Consider the following 22484-nt stretch of genomic DNA (forward strand, 5'->3'; position numbering starts at 1 on the left):
AAATGTTTTACATTTTTATTTTGGGCTGTTTGACATTTTTCATATTCCGTTTTGTTTGCAAATTCAGTGTTTTCTACTCAAATTATTATTGATTCAATGTTTTATTTATTTATTTTATTTACCTGTATTTAAACTTTTTTACTTTATTTAATTTTTTTAGGATGAAAGTTAGTGATAGAAAGCATGAATAATTAAACTATTAATCTGCAACAAATTATTATTATATTTATTTTTTAGGGACTATGAACATAATTTTCCGTTCTCCTATCCTGTTCAGTTTTTTTAATTCAGTGTTTAATTAAAATTTTATACCTGAATTATTTCCCCTATTTTATATTCTTGAGCTTTTTATGGTTAATTTTAAATTAGTAATAGAAAGCATGAGTAAATAAACAAATGTATTTATCAACAATAATTGATTCAAAATGAAACACCTTTGTCAATCAGTGTTTTCTACTTTAAATTTGACCACAATAGTTTAATAAACATAAAATAAATAAAACAAATCCAGGTAAATAAAAGTAAAAAAAAAAAATTTTTTTTCTCAAATTAAGTGTTTTCTATTTAAATTATTACTGATTAAATGTTTTATTTGTTTTATTTACATGTATTTTTCTCTCTTTTTAATTTTCTTTAACATTTTTTATAGTAAAATTCAAAGTTAGCAATAAAAAACATGGATAATTTAACTTTTATTTTTCGTATTTTACGTTTATTAATCTTCAGCAAATTATTATAATAAGTTCAGTGTTTTTGTTTATTTGAATCTTTTTCTGGGACTCTCTTTATGGTCAAATTTTGTTAATTATAGAAAGCATGAGTAATTAAACAAATTCATTGTCAACAATAATTAATTAAAAGTTAAACGCCTTTTATTTTAGTCCCTATGACGACGATATTCAGCGTTTTCTACTTTAAATTTGACCATAATAGTCCAATAAACCTAAAATAGAAAAAAATCCAGATAAACAAAGTTGGTAATAAAGAAATAATAAAAAAAAAAAAACTTGCATAAGTCTTTCAAAAAAACATTTATTAAAAGTGTGTGTAACATTATTTTAGGGCCTATGGCATATTTTCATATTCTGTTCTGTTCTCGAATTTAGTGTTTTCTATTCAAATTATTATTGATTCAATGTTTCATTTTGTTTCTTGAACGTTTTTCTATGATAAATTTAAAGTTAGCACTAGAAAGCATGGATAATTTAAAACGTTTATTAATCTTCAACAATTTATTATAATAATTACTTTTTAGGGACTATAAACACTTTGCCTATTCAGTTTTTTTTTAATTCAGTGTTTTTAATTAAATATTTCTAGATTCCTTTTTTTATTTTTTATTTACCTGAATTAATTTTTTCCTCTATTGTCCTTTTCTTTTTATAGTAAAATTTTAAATTAGTAATAAAAGCATGAGTAATTAAATTCATTATTCCTCAACAATAATTGCCTAAAAGCTAAACACCTTTTATTTTTAATCCATCTTTTTCTATTCTGTTTTGTTCTACTATTCAGTGTTTTCTACTTTTAGGAAAATTTGAATAAAATTAAAAATGCAGGTAAATAAAAAATAAATGAATAAAAAATTGAATCAAGGGAAATTTAAGTTGGTAAAGCGTAAACAATTAAACAAACAACTTTTATTTTTAGTCCCCATGACATCTTACTCTGTTCTCAAATTCAGTGTTGTTCATTTCAGGCTGAGACTGTAGTTCATCTTCAGCGTTTCTCCTCCTGAAGGTGGTTGAAGCTCCCCGATCTCAGATTGTGCACTGAAAGCATCTCCTTCAAATACCTGATTATAGTTTCAGTGGCTGTTGTTGGGCTCTGTTGTGCCGCTGAAGGGTATTAAGTTCTGTTCTCTTCCTGCGCAGCACAGATGAAGCCCTTTCAATGCTGCTTTCGGCCCCTCGCTGGGCCCCCGCACTGCTGGCAGCAGGAGAGCGATCCTTCCGGAAGGGTGGATGGCTTGTGTGTGTGTGTGTGTGTGTGTGTGTGTGTGTGTGTGTGTGTGTGTGTGTGTGTGTGTGTGTGTGTGTGTGTGTGTGTGTGTGTGTGTGTGTGTCTATTCTTTTAAGAGGGAATAGAAAAACAGGAAAGGAGGTCGGCGGAGGGAAAGGGCCTTTTGTAAGCAGTGATCTGAGCTAATGTAGAGTTGTGAGAACAAATGGAACAAAACTGTCTTTGAAACAATGCAGATTACTGGCTAAACGAGTGCTTGAATGCTAGCAGTGTTGACTAGCGATGTGAGAAACTCAAATCAAAGCAATTGCCACAAAATGATTTGAAATTGCAATGTTGAAGTGTTTGAAACAGCACATGCTAAGGACACCTGCTGGCCAAAACTGTAAATTCAACTAAATAAACAACAGAAAATATATTTGATGTATGTAAAATATATATAGAATAGCAAGTTTTGAACTTTAAATCGAAAGTATAACCTGTAAATGAGCTTAGCATATCATCTAAACTTTAATTATTTAAATATTACGTGTCTACATAATGTGTGGGCTCTGCTAAATAGACCAACAAGAGATTATTAACTAATGTTGTTAGTGCTGTCAAACTATAAATCACATCCAGAATAAAAGTTTGTATTTATAAAATATGTATGTGTACTTGCTGAATACAAATAGTGTGTGTGTGTGTGTGTGTGTGTGTGTGTGTGTGTGTGTGTGTGTGTGTGTGTGTGTGTGTGTGTGTGTGTGTGTGTGTGTGTGTGTGTGTGTGTGTGTGTGTGTGTGTGTGTACACCGCCTGCCTAAAGTCTTGTCATAGATCTCAGTTGTAAGAGCGACTTCTAGTTGATCATTTGGAAAAGTGTCGGCAGATGGATTTCCCAATCATCACACATACTGCAGAAGACCTACTGGAACCGCATGGAGCTAAGATTCTCAGAGAAATCAGTCAAGTTTGGTGAAGGAAAGATCATGGTTTGGGGTACATTCAGTATGGAGAGATCTGCAGAGTGGATGATCAACATCAACAGCCTGAGGTATCAAGACATCTGTGCTGCCCATTACATCACAAACCACAGGAGAGGGACAATTCTCCAGCAGGATAGCGCTCCTGCTCATACTTCAGCCTCCACATCAAAGCTCCTGAAAGCAGAGAACGTCTGGCTGCTCCAGGATTGGCCAGCCCAGTCACCAGACATGAACATTATTGAGCTGATGAAGGAGGAGGCGCTGAAGATGAACACAAAGAGTCTTGATGAACTCTGGGAGTCCTGCTGAAGCTTTCTTCTTCATTCCAGATGACTTTATTAATCAGTGATGTGAGTCATGTCAGAGATGTATGGATGCAGTCCTCCAAGCTCATGATGGAGTCAGACACAATCTTCATTCTGTCTCCACTGCAGCAGGACTTTATATTCTATACTGGACATTATTTCTGTTCTGTGATGAGACTTTAGTCTGAGCAGAGTCAGACCGCACTGTCCTCATCAAATCAGTCAACATCAACACATGATCAGATTTAATTGAGCTCAAATAAGCCACATATAGAGGCCTTCACCTTTCATAGAGACACTTCTGACACCAAATCATCCACTAGAAGTCAAGTTATTATTTGTTACTCTTAAAACTAGGATATGCAACAAGACTTTGGTCAGGTAGTGTATATATGGATAATGATGTTGACTTCAGGAACAGTAAAACAGAAAATGTCACCAGTTTTAAAACCTTGACTTCTCAAAACCAGTTATTGTCCCATGCCTACTCACTACAATCCCTGCTTTGTTTCTCTTCCAGAGGAAAGCCTGCCAACGGGGACTACCGCAAGGACCCCCGGGAGCGCAGCCGCAGCCCCATCGAGCGCATGGCGGCCCCCAGCATGAGTCTGGTTGGTGGGCATCATCTCTACATGCCCAGCCTGGCCCTGGACCAGCCGCTTGCACTGACCAAAAACATGGACTCCAGCCGCAGCATGGGCATCTCTCCTACTGCCAGCCCTGTGGAGCGCCAGCAGGTACAGACACACACCGCTGCAGTCATTCACATTCACCAGTCAAAAGCTCCTTTCAGTCTTATAATAGAGTCTTCAGTAGCTTCTAGTTTAAGGTCTGTTATCTTTAATAATCACTGATCTTCACTGCCTGATTGATATATGAATGTACAATAAGCGCTGTATTTAATTACATTGTTCAGCGTCCTGTGTTTAAAGTATGAACATTTTACCACAGTATTTTCAATGGAGTTTCTGCACTCGCCTGCTGATGCTGGCGTCACTTGTTTAAATGGATTTTCATCAAGTTTTACGCTTAAGCAACTAAATGAATGCTTGAGTCTATTTAATTGACTATTTTAATTACCTTACATCATCTAAAAGAAACTGTATACAATTGAAAATAGTCACATTAACCTTTCACCAGACGTTTATCGGTAGGAGATGAAACACTGTTTGGGGGTCTTATATTTTTGGAGCCTGAGATCTTTTTCAGGAGAGAGACTTGTTTACAAGTGGCCTGAGATTAGGCATATGCTCGCTTTAACTTGTATTCTTAGATAAAACCTTAAACTGTTGAAGATTTGTATTTGTTATATTATTATGTATTTTCTTATCTATTATTAATTTGCATTTGATGAAGTTTTTTATGTTTAACGTATATCAGTGTTTCCTCTTGGATTTTTTCCAGCTGTGGCGGCAGGTCTTTTACACAAATCTACCAAATACCTATGCGGTTATTTCAATGACAAATAGAGAAATGTGGTGAGCGCAGGATTACGCCTGGTTTATACTTCTGCGTCAAGTAACCGGCGTAACCCACGGCGCATGCAACGCGTGTAGCTGTGCATTTATACTTTTGCGCTGTCTCTGTTGGTCTGCATTAACACTTCTGAAACGCTAGTTGGCAGTGAGGTGTAAATGTGTCTCTGTGTCGAGTTTCTTCACTGCTGTTTTGTACTTTCTGAACACTTCCGGGATGTACAAGTGGCTCAAACTCGCACATTTTGAGGCAGGAACCGGCGGACGTGCAACAACTTTAACTATGAGGTAAACACAGAACAAATCTTTCCATCCGGAGCTCCTTCACGGGACTCCACACTTGTTAACAATCGCTCCATCGGGCTCACGCGGCTCTCGGTCCCGCCCAGACTCGTCAGCGCTACCAAGCCGACCAATGACAGAGCTTGCACTACGTGTCGTTGCAACGTGTAGTTACATTTTTTGAGAGGTGCACGTCAGCGACGCTGACAGCCATGGCGTAGGGCTATGCGTCAACGTGTAGGCTGCGCCGTAGCATATGCGTGCGCTTGACGTTGAAGTACAAATTAGCCTTTACACGTCGGGATCACATTTAAGTAACATTAATACGAGCATGCCAGTCTCTGCTTGCGCGCTGATTTCCTCTGCTCGTGCACAAAACTTCTTTCACGTTCTCAAACACGCTGCTCAAGCGCAGATCTTCTTGTGCGCTCTCAAATAAACGCTGCTGAAGTGTGATTATGATTTATGTAGCGAGTATGTCTTCAACATTTATTAGATTTGCTGGGAATATTTCTGAATGTCTCCAATAGACCTAGAGAGCGGGATTAATGCGTCCTGGAGTAAAGTGAAATGGCAGTAAACTCCAGCAAGATAACATTAAAGTCTTTGTATGCAGAATCACAGACCTTTATCTATAAGTATAATTATGTAAACTGTTCATCTTAACTGAAAGCTACGTCGTGTTTGCTGGCCTCAAGCATGTCAGCAAGTCACCTTAAAATGTTGAACAAATAGCGCACAGCCCTACTAACTTACGGTAACAGAAAAGTTTGCGCTTTTATAATTGATTTACCTTTTAATGCGTTTTGGTGCGATTATAACCCACTATTAAAAACAACAACAACAATGAATGAAAGAATGACTGTAGCTGAAACCATATATATATATATATTTATTTATTTATTTATTTTAAATTCACATACAGGGACCCGTGCTTTGTCCTTATGTAATTTGTAAACGTTCATATGAAGCTGTTTTAGTCATTATATTAGCCCCTTCTTTAAACTGGGGTTTTCCAGTGTTTTAAGATGATCTGCTGCTTGTGGGTTAAATTTGGGTGCGCAAGTGACCCACTGTAACCCACCGAGAGAATACGGTCATTTTTCAAAATAAAAGACTTTTCAAAATAAAAAAGATCCTTCAGACACGGATAAATAAAACAGAAATAATTTATGATTTCTTGTGCGGCCTGGTACCAGTTGATCCAGTTGACTTCTAGAAACTGAAATTCCCACCATGATTACTGTGAACTCTCCTTTTGTAATATTTGGCAGGGGTATTAATGTACCAAGCTGTTTAATTTTATTGTGAACATATTATTATAGTTATAGACACGTGATGTTTATAAAATGTGGTAAACTTGATCTGTGTTTTATTTAATTTTTTTGCCATGAAGAAGCTGATATGGACAAACTCAAATCTCTCCATCTCCCATGTATATTATCTTTATTAAACAGAACATTGGGAAAATGTATAAAATAATTACTTTAACTGGAGGGCTAATAATTCTGACTGTGTGTGTTCAGAACCGGCCCTCTGTGATCACCTGTGCTCCAGCTAACAACCGTAACTGTAACCTCAGCCACTGCACCGGCTCCCACAACGGCTGCTCCCCCGGCCTGAACGCCAGCTACAGGAGAGCCTCCAACTGTGAGTACAGCAGGAATACTGACCCACCAACACATCACCACAGACAATACGCTGTCACTCCATCATCACTGAACCCTGCAGGATCCTGTAATGTGGTATTAATATCGCCTAATACTGAATCAACATTGCAGATCCTCTGATGTCAGTCGGCAGGGGAAGATAACCGGTTTTCCACAGTTTAGTAAAGTCATGGTTTTAAAACTGCTAAATTGTTCTGTTATATCACTCATGCGGTAGATTAATTATTGTTTAACCTGTCACACTTATTACAATAGCATCTCTTTAGTCAGGGGTGCCAAACTCGGTTTGTGGAGGGCCGCTGCCTCACACAGTTCAGTTCAGGACTCGGCAGCGCTGTTCCCTCGGCTCTACCTTCCTGCAGATTTCAGTTGCAACCCAAATCAAGCACACCTGCCTGTAATTATCCAGTGCAGTGCTAATCATTTAATTTCTCTCTCCGTGTCTCAGCGAACACCGCCTGTGACCCTGTGATCGAGGAGCATTTCCGCCGCAGTCTGGGCAAGAACTACAAGGAGCCCGAGCCCGTCACAAACTCCGTGTCCATCACCGGCTCGGTGGACGACCACTTCGCCAAGGCTCTGGGGGAAACGTGGCTGCAGATCAAGGCTAAAGGAGGCTCCAGCTCCCCGGACGCCTCTCCAAACACACACATGGTGAACCACAATCACTCCCCGTCCCTGGTGTCTTGAAGACAGGACCACAAACACACACACACACACACGCATGATTAGCAGCGCAGACGTATCGCTAATGTACATACCACCAGGACGAGCTCCTAAACTCTCCAAATCTGCTTATTTTACTGCTTTTCTAAGTATGCTAGTGTACTTTTTTTTTTTTTTAGCATTATGGGATGCCCATATCTTTACAGACAGCTTTTATTTTGTTTGTTTGTTTGGTTCTTGAGATTTGAAAGAAAAGAAATCAGCCAGATATGATCTAACCATCTGCCTCAGATACCAAAGAAAACGCTGATGCAAACCTTTTTTACCCACAAGCCATTGCAAGCCGTTCTGTCTGTGGCATGCTCTCTCTCTCTCTCTCTCTCCCGGTGGAGCCTGACTCTGTATGTGTATACTTGAAGACAAACAAAAGCAGAGAAACGAAAGCGGAGGGCCTGGACTGATTTTGCACTATGGATGGATGGAGGTCGTGTCAGTTTAGTGTCACACACACACACACACACACACACACATGTTAGATGTTCAGAAATGGCTCATGCAGACAGGAAGTGATCTCTTTTTATGGTGTTTATGGGAGAAAGCTGATCTTATTTTATTATTTCGGATCTGGCACTTGACATTAGTCTCTCCGGTGCTGGACCGCGGCAGACGTGGGCATTCTTCTCGTTTTGCGTTGGTTCGTTTGTTGGTTATTTCCTCCAGGCACTGTGGTTTGAGTAGAGTAGCCGGTTTAAGGTTAAGCTAGTGCTTTATACGTGCATGTTTTTAAAATAGCTGGTATCTATTATTGTGTAGACATTTCAATCGTAATACTTTTACTTCTCTCTCTTTATTCAGATTCGACTTTATTTTTGTCAGTAACAGTCCTAGATAAACTTACTGCTGGTACAGTTGTACTCCATATTATTCTCTTCTAGTCTTTATTGATGGTGGAAGCTGCCAGATACAGAGATCCGCCTCGGGACAGGCCGTCTATATATGAACGCTGGGCTTTTGTATAGTTGTTAATGGGTGGTTGAGGACGCACGACTCAAACTTCAGCAGCAGCAGCAGCAGCTCTGGATGACTCTGCTGGAGCGCTGACAATCTGTACAACAACGGCAAGCGCATGCATGCAGGTGTGTGTGGCTGTGTGCATGCATGTGCATCCTTGTGTGTGTGTGTGTGTGTGTGCTTTTGTCCATGCGTGCATTCGTTCATGTTGCGTGCAAGTCAGTGTGTATGCGTGCTAGGGTTGGGCGATGTCGACCAATTTGGTACGATGTCTAATCATTGCGATGGACGATGGCTTTGTTGTCGTAGGTGGTGGTGAATTAATTATTTATGAATAATTAATTAATTCATAACGAATTAATTAATTGTAGCCTACCGTTTCAACTAGCTGAGCCGCATGGTCTTTGTTTTACCCATACCTAGGCCCACCCTGAATCTGCACACGCAGAATTAGCCAGATTTTCAGCCTTATTCTGTTTACTCACTTGTGGAAATTTAGATTTATTCAGTTTTGAAATTAATTCCAGTAATATTATTGACTAAAATGAAAATATTTATACGATTTATTTACAATATAGTTTGTAAAGTAATGTTTTCTGTCTTTTAGTAGAGATATTATATGAGACACTTGCTTTGTTTACCATATAAATTGGATCTAATTGGATTTGCATTGTAAACATTAAATACAAGGTAAAAATGTATTACTTCTTAGTTCATATATTACGGATTTAGTTGTACTCCCAAAATCATTCAGCATAAATCTGCAGATTTTTCACAACATTTTGTGCAGAAATAGCTAAAAATGTCCACAGATTCTGTCTGACCCTGCCCATAACCAAATCATAAATGAATGAAGATCAGTCACACAGATCACTTTTCCTGCAGGACTCTGGCATGAATAGGAGTGATCTGTGTCGGTATAATGGCGTCCACACACTTGGTTGGTAAAAAAAGATGCACAACCAACAGCAACCAACAGTGTCTGAGGTTTACACTAAAATGACTGAGTACAAGCGTGAAGGCGGAAGCAGTGTGCTGACGCTGTGACGCGTTACCTGATAGATTCAAAAGAGCAAAGAGTCGTTAAATAGAGGCAAGATGAGTTAAATATCACCGTTAACAACTATAGTGAGACGCCATCCAGCGAGACATCCTTTATAAACTGTCCGGCGTGCACTGCTCTCTAGGGTTTGTGCTCGAAGCACCTGCTGACTGCCTGGAGCTCAGACGTGCGCATGCCAGAGTGTGTGTGTGTGTGTGTGTGTGTGTGCGTGTGCGCGCGTGTGTGTGTGTGTGTGTGTGTGTGTGTGTGGTCACGTGATGTTTGTTTTCAGCAGTATAGTGTGGATGGAGAGCTGTTCAGGAATGCTAGGTGTAGGCCAGTATCAGATTCTGATGGTATGGGTATGATAACCTTGGATATTAATATCACGATTTCATGGTATTGAGATTGCTGCTCTAATATATTATTTTTAAATGTCTGGGTAAAATCAAAACCTTTTACCCTTTTGTACACAATATATTGTAATTTGAGAAAGATTTATACTATTTTGGAGCAGTAAACAGGTCAGGCTGAAGAATTGAGTTGAATTATTGACTTCTGTTTTCATTTGTTTCTAAAACTTTTTTACTATTTGAAACGGCATCTAAAGCTCTTATCTGCTGGAGATAGAGCTGTCCTCAAAACAAAACAAAACAAATGTAAATCAAAATCTTACTCGTGTACCTCAGGAGCAGTGTAGCAGAACATTTTGACTCTTTTAAAACCTTGACTTTTCCAAACCGCGGTATACCTTCATCACGGTTGCATAGCTAGGTGAAACTCCAGTGTGGATGTGGATCGTTTTCGTTCTAAAATGCCATCGTGTATTTCTCAAGAACAGGTTGTTGTTGTAACGGGGTGGAGGATTGGTATACCGGCTCAGCATTGTCTATCGACCCAACCCTAGTGCGGTCATGTTTGTCCATGTAGGGTTGCTCGATACGGGAATTCGGTACCAATCCATACTGAAATTCTAAACTCGTCCATTTCACACTAACATTTGAGCACTGTTGACTGCGTTTTTAAACAGCACTGATTGGCTGTTGTGTTCACATGCTCAACAGAAATGACTGTGATTGGCCGTGAAGGTCATCAGTACTGAACTCGCCGCTGTTTACTGAGTATAAACACAGATACAGGCACACTGGAGTGTTTAAAAGCCACGAAGCTCAGCTAGTTTGTCTATAAGCTGACATACGAGTGATCCGCTGATAAATCACGACTCTGAAACGCTCCATGTGCCTGTGTCTGTGTTTATACTCAGTTAACAGCGGCGAGTTCAGTGAACTGATGACCTTCACGGCCAATCACAGACATTTCTGTTGAGCATGTGAACACAACAGCCAATCAGTGCTGTTTAAGAACGCAGTCAACAGTGCTCAAACGTTAGCGGGAAATGGACGAGCTTCATTTCAGTGCTGATTGGTTCTCAATTCCAGGATCAAGACAACACTGTCCATGTGTGCGTGTGCATTCATTGTGTGTGTGTGTGCACATCTATGTTGGTGTGTGCATCGGTGTGCATGCATTCATGCGTGTTCGTATGTGTGTGTGTGTGTGTGTGTGTGTGTGTGCGCTTGCGTGCCTGTGCATGTGTGTTTGAAGTCTGCCATCTTACCTGCTTGTATTTGTTGAGCGCTTGTACGGAAACACAGAACATTCCTCCGCTAGGGCTCGTGCTGCAGGATTATAGTCAGATTAGCTACTAGCTAACGTCTGCAGAAACGGGAGACGCTAACATTCCTTCAGCTCAGATCATCATTATCAGACGATTCACACACTCTGGCGCAGGTTTTCAGATTTTCCTGAATCCGTCACACACACATTTCACCGCCAGATATCTGCGCAGAACACCACACACACACACACACACGCACGCACGCTGTAGGTAAATCACTTAATTAAAAACAACAAAAAAAGTTTTTATATAGGAACTATAAGACCATCATTACGCTGTGCGTAACGAATGTACAGAGAACACAAATCGTAGGTATTTTTTGAGGAACAATTAATTTGTTAATGATATGTAGCTATTTAATTTCCCTCGTCCTGTATTGTAATCATGCTCTTTTGTTTTTCTCGGAGTAAAAAAGTTGATCTTTTTTGTTTGTAGTTTTGTCTGTTTAAGGTTAAAGTGCAGGAACACAGTTATTCTATGAACACACACTGCGGTAGTGTAATAATAGCCACTTGTGTATTATTTCGAAGGCTACTGAGTCTCGACACACTTCTGAACGGAGCTTTCGACTGTCTCTGGAGACAATTGAACAAATCTTTCTCCACTCCATCATTATATATATATATGTATGTATGTTTTCTATTGGACGTGCGCTTCCAGGAGAACCAACGTTAGAACAGACGTTCACTGCACCTCTGGATGAGTTGTAAATCTGTATTATACCCTCATTTCATGGCCTCGGAATCAAACAAACTTTTGGCAGGCCATTGTTTTGTACTTTTAAGTAGCCTCAATGAACAATAAAGTGCTCTTAAACCACTGACGGCGTCTGCAGAGTCATGCTTTACAGGTTAACACACACACACACACACACACACACACACACTCCTCTGTCGAATGCTCTTGGGGAGGATGGCAAGTTGATGCAAGTCATTTCTTAATTTTGTGCATATTAGATCTTTAAATACTGCATTTGTCATGCTGGAGGGATCATGAACCTTTGCGTTTCTCTCTTCTGTTGAACATTCAGCAGGGACTATAACTATTGAATGTGTCGACATTTTTATTGTTTCTAAAGGCGCTGTTGACTTGTTGGTAACGACCAAAGAAACAAAACTAAATAGTTCACAAATAAAGTTCTGTGCAATAAACTGAAATGACATAAGGAAAAACTGTTGAACACATGAAGAAAGGAAGGTGTATTTGGGCAGTGAAAGCCCAGACAGCAGCTGAAATCTCTCAGTAGTTCTTCAGCAAGCCTCTGCTCTTCCTCAGTGTAAATGAAGATCAGCTGCTTCAGTTCAACATCTACATCAGCAGGAGGATGAAGATCAAACCATTTCAGCAAGACAATGAGCCAAAACACAGCCGAGGAGACTCAGATGCTTTCAGAGAAAGAAAATCAAGCTGTAGAATGGCCCAGCCAATCACCTGATCCCAATCCAATAGAGAATACAGAATGAAGCTCAGATTTAATAGATGAGACCCACAGAAGCATCTGGATTTTGACAGTGTTGACCACTGAGCCGCCTTTAGTCTTTCAGATCATCATTATTTACAGCACATGTGTAGCTGATGGAAGATCTGGAGATGTGCTGATGGCATGTTCTGATACAGACTGAGTTTTACTCTCAACTGACTTAAAAACAAGCAAATATTACACAGAACAAACACAGCGCTGTGTGAAGCTTCAGTTTTATTATCAGGACGGACAAAAAAAAAGCCATGAAAGCAGACAGTGAAGACACACACACACACATCAGCATGTTGTTGTTATGGTCATTCAGGCCAGTGAAAATCAGCCTTTTAGAGTCTGAGAGTTGCAGCTCGAGTCTGCTGATTCATGTTTATAAGTACATTTAATAGAAGCTTAAATGACACTGCAGAAATGCTTTTATTATGTAGAGTTTGTCTTGTTTCAAGTCCAAATATCTCAAAATACTTAAGCATGTTCTAGACGAGCAAAAAAAATAATAGTTGTTTTTAGAAATGAGTCAAAATGAATTGAGTTTTTCCCTCAATATAATCTCCTAAAGAGGCGAGTAAAATAATGTCACATCAGAACAAAAACAGCTTCATTTCATCAAACACCACTGGCAGAAAACTGACTCTAAAAGAAGCCCACGTGTCTAGAAAATGCTTCTTGATTTAAGAATATTTCGATGAGAAACGAGACACAAACTCTGAGAAAAGCTTTGTTTTAGCAGTGCAGATCTTCAGATGAAGGATCCACACACTGGACAGATTTACTGTTACGATGTCTTCATGGAGGTTTAAGGGTTTTGCTGGAATGAATCAACAGTCTTCACTTTCATTAAATAACAAATAATATAAGAATAATCTGTGTTTCTAAAACCTCTTTGGAATGACGGGTGAAAAACAATACATATGTGTAATACAGATGATGCTGTGTGTCTGATGGAGACTCACAGGAGTAACGTGAAGCTTCAGATCAACATTTCCAGCAGTCTCTGAGCTGTTTCAGCATGTGAACGCACAGATGAAGACGTTCAGATGCTCTCGTCGTCACTCATGTCCCAGATCTGCAGGACAGAAGAGGAGATTCAACATATAAACACTCGTCACAATCATCATACAGCGAAGACCAACACTGCAGCAAATACACAGTCAGCATACCAATACTGTAGTACAGTGTTTCTCAACCACCTTCCTGGAAGAACACCAGCTCTGCACACACTCCATGCTCCTCTAACTAAACACAGCTGATTTACATGATCAGCTCATCAGCAGAGACTGAAAGTGCTGTAATGTGTGTGACAGATAAAGGAGACATCCAGAACATGCAGTGCTGGTGCTCCTACAGGAATGTGGTTGAGAAACACTGCTGTAGTAGATACACAACTCAACATATAAAGCATAAATGATGCAGACACTGTGATATTAAAACTTTAGTGAAGGAAAAAACAGTGAAGAACTATCTACAGAGTATGAATATTCTCTACAGGATGATCTACAGCAGGGGTGTCAAACTCAATTCCTGGAGGGCTGCAGCCCTGCACAGTTTAGTTCCAACCCTGCTCCAACACACTTACCTGTAGGTTTCAAACAAGCCTGAAGGACTCAATTAGTTTGATCAGGTGTGTTTAATTAGGGTTGGAACTAAACTGTGCAGAGCTGCGGCCCTCCAGGAACTGAGTTTGACATCTGTGCTCTACAGGAATATGGTCATCGTCGATCTGTAAGGTTTAATCGAACATTTTTGTCAGAATTGAGTTATTCACATTTTTATTAAACAAACTTATCCACACTATATGCTGTTTTTAATAAGTTGTTTACATTTTAAGACTTTTTATTTAAACAAACAAACAAACAAACAAACTGTAGTTTAGTTCTTTCTTTGAGCCAATTAATATTTCAAATGCACCAATCAGGCTCAGCTTTCAAAATCAGAGTCGACTAAATAAAGCGGCGCCACACAGAATAGAGCAGAAATCTGAAACTAAAAAGATGTGCAAATGTGATGATTTAGAGACAGTTTTTTAACATTGTGATGAAATCTTACATTTTACATTGTTGAAAAATAAACAGTTATTAAGAAAATATATATTAAATGTGAAACATATTTTTATTTGTGTGTATATAGTCAGTGAAACATTTGACAACTCATCTGCTCATTGTTTTCCTTTAAAGTTTCCTTTAAATTTGATATTAAGCTTGAAGTGCAAAAACTATTGAATTCATAGAGCATATCATTCAATAAATATAATTCAATCATTCATGTGAAGCATTACGAACATCTGCACTGGACTAAATGTGTAGCACAGCAGTGTTTGCCTAAATTGAACAAGAAAAAACAATTAAATCCTAAAGCAAATAAATAATATAGAAAACAAAAATGAAACTTTCTCAATCATCAACACATTTATATGTTTTCACTAATTTAATAAGCAGACTGATTGTATTTCTTGAAAAGTCATGCTTCAATCTGCCAGATGGAAAGATCAGACGCTTCTCTCTGCATTCACCCTGTCTGTTTTGCTCCAACCTGCACATCTAAGAGAACTTCATTTACTTTTAGAGCACATGTAGGGTAAGAGATCTGCTACACACACATGATGTTTCCTATACAGAACGCAAAAACTTTCAATATCTCAAGATCATTCAGAACGCAGACAGAGCCTCACTCGGGTAAAATAGTTGAGTTAAAAATACCTCAACATATAAGCAGGTTATTATAGCACCTTCCCAACTATGGGTTATTTTGATTAAATGTTGATTAATTTGTGTATTACTAATGCTACTGTTCATTTTATAGTTATGGCTGTGTAAATAGCATACAGTTTATGAAAAAGCTTTATTTCCATTATATTTTAGATTCTGAACGCAGTGCTTTTATCCATATAATATAGGTCAGTCATGAAGCGTGCGGTTGTGTTATTAATAATTAAAAGCGCTGGTGAAACGGATCTAAAAAACACGACACGGAGAGGTCATTTGATAAAAATAGCTACAATATTATTGTGTTAGAGCTTTAATAAACTTTATAATGCAAAAACAACATTACATACGATATTAATACAGCTGTTCTGTGACAGTTAAATCAGTCGACTGCTGAAATTCAACATTTACAACCCAACTGGTTGAGTTATTCATAAATAACCCAATAAAGGTTAAAAGTAACCCAACAAGCACCAAATGTTTAACCCAATTGATTGAGTTATTAAATAAATAGCCAAACTAAGGTTAAAAATAACCCAAAAGACAACCAAATATTTAACCCAACTGGTTGAGTTATTCATAAATAACCCAACATGCACCAAATATTTTAACTCAGCATTTTTAAGAGTGTACAGTTTCAGAGCCAAATGAAGAGAGTTTTCCCTTAAAGCAAGCAGAATAATCAGCCAATGGGGGAAGAACAAGCTGTTTTGCTCACGTCATTGGCAGATTATTTAATGTAAAACTCTCTTCATTTGACTCCTTATTTCTGAAAACAGCACTGCAGCTTTTGTTATACACTAGTGCTGATCACCACTATAGACTGAACACACACACACACACCTATTCCATCATATGTTTTAAACAGCGGATGCCCTTCCTGCTGCAACCCAGTACTGAGAAACACCCATACACACTCATTCACACACACACACACACACACTCATACACTACGGCCAGTTTAGTCGATCAGTTCCCCTATAGCACATGTGTTTGGACTGTGGGGGAAACCAGAGCACCCGGTTTAAACCCATGCCAACAAGGGGAGAACATGCAAACTCCACACAGAAACACCAACTGACCCAGCCGGGACTCGAACCAGCGACCTTCTTGCTGTGAGGAGTTTACAGTGAGACACATGGCATACAAAAGTGTGCACTGAAGAAGTTGTGATTTTTATTCAGTGTTGAGTGAATGAACAAGCAAAACACAGACGCACCCCCCCACCCACACACACACACACACACACACACACACACACACACACACACTGAATCAGTTTTCTGTTTGTAGTTTGTAAAGTCTGATGTTCAGATCTGCAGGTGTTCAGTCTTATTATCATCTTCAGACATGTGAACATCTGAACACGCAGAAGCCTTTAAACACTAATCCCAAACACACACACACACACACACACACGACTGAAGACTGTCACGCTGTGTGCAAAACTCAAAGAGGCAGACGAGACAGAGTTTGGGTTATGTTGTGACTTGTGTGCATGTCTGCGTGTGTTTGTGCGTGTGTGTGTGCGTGTGTGTGTGTGTGTGTGTGTGTGTGTGTGTGTGTGTGTGTGTGTGTGTGTTGTACAGTACACCTGGCTGTCAGAGCAGTGTGTGTCATTGACATGCTAATAAAAGCTGAACAAAAACAACTTCAGCGGCGCTTCACTTTGAACTCTGAGCCAAGACAGAAGACAAGAGCTCCACACACACACACACACACTAACACGCACAAACACAAACAACAATAATTGCTGATACACAAACTGAGGAGAATCTAATGACATACACACACACACACACACACACACACTCACACACACTCTACTGACTGACACAAACACAAACAACAATAACTGCTGATACACAAACTGAGGAGAATCTAGTGACACACACACACACACACACACACACACACACACACTCAGTTGTATCTCCATATCTGCAGACTAGTTAATCACTCCAGACACTGTTCTAACATTAATATGTGTGTTTAAGTTAATAAGTGTGTGTGTGTGTTTGTGTGTTTGTGTGTGTGTGTGTGTGTCAGTCAATTATAACAGCACTGCGGTGTGTAGTTTCGGGCGTGTGACCGCATGTCATACATGTTACACACATCACACACATCAACACCAGCCGCACATCTGCTCTACACTACACACACACACACACACACACACACACACACACACACACACACATCTGCTCCTTCCTTTCATTAATCAGGGGTCACCACAGCGGAATGAAGTGCCAACTATTCCAGCTTATGTTTTACACAGCGCATGCCCTTCCAGCTGCAACCAAGTACTGGAAAACACCCATACACTCTCATTCACACACACTCATACACTACGGACAGTTTAGCTTACCCAACTCCCCTATAGCACATGTGTTTGGACTGTTGGGGAAACCGGAGCACCCGGAGGAAACCCACACCAACACGGAGAGAACATGCAAACTCCACACAGAAACACCAACAGACCCAGCCGAGACTCAAACCAGCAACCTTCTTGCTGTGAGGCAACAGCACTACCTACTGCACTACTGCGCCACCCTTGTTGGGTTATTTGTAACCTTGGTTGTTTATTTAATGTGTGTGTGGTGTGGTCTGTGTGTTCTCTGTATGTGTGTGTGTAGTTTGTATGAGTGTGTAGTGTGTGTTGTTATAGTTTCTGCAGAGTAAAACTGGAGGTAGTGAGAGTGTGTGTGTGTGTGTGTGTGTGTGTGTGTGTGTTTCTCTTCTGCAGGCCTCTGGATGCTGTGTAAGTGTAATATGTGTGTGTGTGTGTGTGTGGGATTTCCCCTCTCTCTGCTCTGTTGACATGTGTGCAGCTCCTCCTCCTCCTCCATCCGGCCCTCGCCAGCCCAACAACTCACTTCCACATCACTGTACTGTACACTCCCTCAGGAGAACGAGTCACACACACACACACACACACACACACACACACACACACACACACACACACACACACACACACACACACACACACACAGAGTAATGCCTCGTTTACACTAATATGCTTCAGGTTTAAAAGCATAAGTTTTGCTGTGGTTACACTCTCTGTTCACACTACCCCCGGAGTTTTGAGTGCTGAAAACGGAAAGTTCTGGAAACACTGAAGAGGCCGCTTTGGTTTTATAACACGACTGCTGCTTTAGATTAAAGTGTCTTCTAATAAACTTAATGTTATATTTTATTTATATTATATTATATTATATTAATTTATTTTATATTATATTAAATTTTATTATTTTATATTATTTTATATTATATTATAGTATATTTTATATTATATAATTTTTTTTATTTTTGTAGATTATTTTTTAGTATATTATTTTATATTATATTTATTATTTTATATTACACAATTTTATTTTCTATTATTTTCTAATATATTTTTTTACATTATATTTACATCTGAAAATAGAGACGTGGCTGCAGATGTTCTCCTCTCTGATTGGGGCTGTTTCTCAATATTCAGTAGCGTACACACAGTTCAGTTCTGCCTCCTTTAGTTCAGACTTTGCAAGTTTGATATGGAAAACACTCCTGAGGACAGGTCAGGTAAAAGCAGTGTACTGTACAACCTCATCCACATCAGCCTGGCTGCGCTCTTTCACCATCATTCATTCATTTTCTTTTCAGTTTAGTCCCTTTATTAATCAGGGGTCGCCACAGCAGAATGAACCGCCAACTTATCCAGAATATGGTTTATGCAGCGGATGCCCTTCAAGCTGCAACCCATCACTGGGAAACACCCACAAGGATCGCTTTCGTTCTAGAACACGGCTTTAAAACTGAAACCGATGAGTGTAAACGGGGCCAGAGAGAGAAACAGAGAAGGGCCATCAGCAGCAGTGTGTGTGTGTGTGTGTGTGTGTGTGTCTGCAGGGTGTGGCATCACAGAGAGTTACAGCTGCGCTCTAACACACATACACAGACTCCACTCCTCATCCTGTCACACACTTCCTGACACACACACACATCATGGGAGAGGCGATGTTCGGGTCTGAGGCTCCCGGAAGGAGTTTTCGCCCCAGCACACGCACACGCACATACGCACACGCACACACACACTCAAATACACACACACATGTGTGTGTGTGTGTGTGTGTGTGTGTACTGAATATTCCCATCAGAGCTGAAGTAATCTTTGGGCTTCACACAGGCATGTTTAATAATAACTGACCTGGAGCAGCAGCGATACATGACTGAGCACATGAATGAGTGTGTGTGCGCACGTGTGTGTGTGTGTGTGTGTGCAGATGAGCCAGGTGTGTGTGAGATGTGAAAGCAGCAGCAGGTCTGAACTGGTCCAGTTTATGATCACAGCATCTCTGAGTGAAGCGAGAGTTCAGGCTGAAAATCTGAAGCTGAAGCTGTGTGTGGTTGTGTGTGTGTGTGTGTGTAGAGCGGACAAGAACAAACCTGCCTGCTTAATGATGAGTGTGAAGAGCACTGCGGTCAGACTGGAGATCATACACACACATTTATCCATGCTTTCATGTTGTTGAGGCCAAATTCTGAGCCGAGCATCCTAGAGATGGTTGTGCGTGAAAATCCCAGTAGATCAGCAGTTTCTGAAATACTCAGAGCAGCCCGACTGGCAGCAACAACCATGCCACGATTAAAGTCTCTTAAATCCCCTTTCTTCCCCATTCCGACATGCATTGAGCTGCTGCCCTGTGATTGGCTGATTAGACATTTTGCATTAACGAGCAGTTGGACAGGTGTACCTAATAAAGTGGCCGGTGAGTCTATAGTCAGACTGGAAATCAGACATACACACACATGCATTTATACACACACAAACACACGTTCCCACAACTACATATATTTATACACATATGCAAACGCACACACACACACACACACACACACACACACACACACACACACACACACACACACACTCCGCAGACCTCCCTAAAGCCAGCACAGTAAAGCAGCTCTTTTAATGAGAACGACTGGAAGACTTTCAAAGACGAGGGAGAATTATCTGAAACCAGAGAGGAGCTTTTTCAAGCAGCTTCAGCGCACATCAAACACTCACACACACACACACACACACACACACACACACACACACACACACACACTGCTGTTCCAGAGAATGAGTCCTGACCACAGCGATCCGCCCGCCCGCCCGCACACACACACACACACACACACACAAACACACACACACACACACACACTCAGCTCATAACAGAAGAACACAACAGCAGATCCAAAGCACAAGCTGCAGTGTGTTTTAAGGGATATTAACAGGATTAACACAACATGTCATGATGACAGCACATAATATTAGACTGGATATTCTTCAAGACACTAGTATTCAGCTTACAGTGACATGTAAAGGCTTCACTAGGGTAATCAGGGTAAAGTTAGGGTGATTAGGCAAGTCATTGTATAACAGTGGTTTATTCTGGAGACAATCCAACACTAATATTGCTGAAGGGGTGAATAATATTGAGCTTTAAAACTATTAAGAACTGCTTTTATTCTAGCCAAAATAAAACAAATCAGACTTTCTCCAGAAGAACAAACATTAGAGGAAATACTGAATCTGTTCAACATCATTTAGGAAATATTGGAAAAGAAAAAGAAATTGACAGGTGGATGAATACTTTGGACTTTAGCTGTTAATGGGCTTGACATTAACACCCGCCAACAGGTAGATTTGAGCTGTGTGGGCTTAGACAGACACCTCCGCTAGCCACTTTGGCAGGTTGAACAGTGTTTAAATGGTAGTTTTCTTAAAGCCGGGTTCCACAATAAAGATGGCCCAATGTTCGCAAACGTGATCTTGGAATCGAGAAGCAGCACGACTGACAAAAGTAATTTTGCTCACGCAAACAAAAGAAAGCAGGTGAACACCGAATGAGGATGTTTACTCACGCGCACAGGTGATGTGATGCGCGACTGTTAAAAAGCAAGCGCTCTCCCGTTTACTTGGCGAAACCATAGATATATACATTAGATGTCGCCTACCCTGTTGTTGTCTGTTGGAAGGAATGCGTCAATAGCGCCGCCATCTTGGTACAGGGTAGCGCTCCTTTGAAATGAAGGCGGGACCAAGCTGCAGTGGAGGACTGAGGCCATCCAGATCCAGAGATATACACATATACACACATATATCTATGATCGGGAGTTTTCCATGAGGTCAGAACGCAACTTTTTTTAAATTACGAAAATTTTAACTTTTCTACATTGATGGATCAGTGACCGCACGGGCATTCCTGACAAAAAGCTTGTGTTTGTGTGTATGGAAATGTATTATCCACCCTCCGGGTTAGGTTTGGTCTAAGCATGTCCTGAAACACAGCTCTTCTCCTGCTTTCACTGCTCATACTGACGGAGGAAGTGATTCGTTTGTGAATGAATCCCCTGAACGACTCGTTCACTAACGTTAGCCGACAATAATACAAGTTTCTGGCATCCCGTTGTCATATTTCTCTTGCATTGTTTGCTGAGTTTATTCAACAAAACTAGCATAAGTCGAGTGTTTAGTGCGAGTTGGAGCTGCTTTGCCGTATGGTGAATGCAGTAAGTGACTGTTATCATCAATAACGTGACCTGATTAGCAAAAGTACATAACATACAAAAACATTAAAACTAAATCTTACCTATGAAATGTTCTGCCTTTGTTTGCTCGTTACTACACCCGTACACAACGCTAAAGTCCCGCATCTTCATGTAGTAACAGTAGCTATGTTTCCATCCAGCTATTTTAAAAACCAGTTGAGGGAAACGCCATGATGCGCATAAATTTTGAAAATGCGCATAAAAAATGTATGCGCCTAACTGGGTAGGATAAACTTTTTATTCGATAAGAAAAGATGCACATAAACTGCGATGGAAACACTTTTACAGCACAAACTCCAGCATGCGCATTAAAAAGGTCATGTGATTTTATTAAAAGAGATCATGTGATGCTTAAAATGTGTGTGAATAGACAAAACGTCAGGCTGAGCACATTATAAAACATCTGAAATGTTGTTTTGGTCATTATAAAACGCCTTACCATTTCAGTATTAGTGTTATTATATTATTAATGACCTCCAGAATCAAGAGCGCCTGTGCTCCGCGTCTGACACCTTCAAACGCCACTGCGCTCACTGCTTGTCAGGATTGTCTTCTGAGGCGCATTCATTGAGAAAAGATTGATGCAGCTTCTCCTACTGCAGCAAAGGCAGTTTTTACTGTTGATATTTGGCGCCAGTTAATCAGGAAGTGACGATTTT

The 22484-nt window shown here is 40.0% G+C and overlaps 2 protein-coding genes across 5 annotated transcripts in view; one reads left to right on the forward strand and one right to left on the reverse strand.

The window, feature by feature from the left end:
* vgll4b (vestigial-like family member 4b) overlaps nt 1–11875 on the forward strand; it is a 65150-nt gene extending 53275 nt beyond the window's left edge. For 2 of the 4 annotated variants that reach the window (XM_073915689.1, XM_073915688.1), the window contains 4 exons: nt 3752–3968; nt 6515–6638; nt 7107–7309; nt 11202–11875. In XM_073915689.1, the coding sequence (XP_073771790.1) occupies nt 3752–3968; nt 6515–6638; nt 7107–7309; nt 11202–11282 (625 nt within the window). In that variant the 3' untranslated portion in view covers nt 11283–11875. 4 annotated transcript variants of the gene reach the window in all.
* Nucleotides 11876–12734: 859 nt separating this feature from the next.
* The window catches only part of atg7 (ATG7 autophagy related 7 homolog (S. cerevisiae)), a 79481-nt gene continuing 69731 nt past the window's right edge, over nt 12735–22484 (reverse strand). Inside the window, exon 20 of the mRNA XM_073916161.1 lies at nt 12735–13598. Within this exon, the coding sequence (XP_073772262.1) occupies nt 13566–13598 (33 nt within the window). The 3' untranslated portion in view covers nt 12735–13565. The remainder of the gene's footprint in view (nt 13599–22484) is intronic.

This window comes from Danio rerio, chromosome 11 (genome assembly GCF_049306965.1).
Source record: "Danio rerio strain Tuebingen ecotype United States chromosome 11, GRCz12tu, whole genome shotgun sequence".
Classification (NCBI taxonomy): Eukaryota; Metazoa; Chordata; class Actinopteri; order Cypriniformes; family Danionidae; genus Danio; species Danio rerio.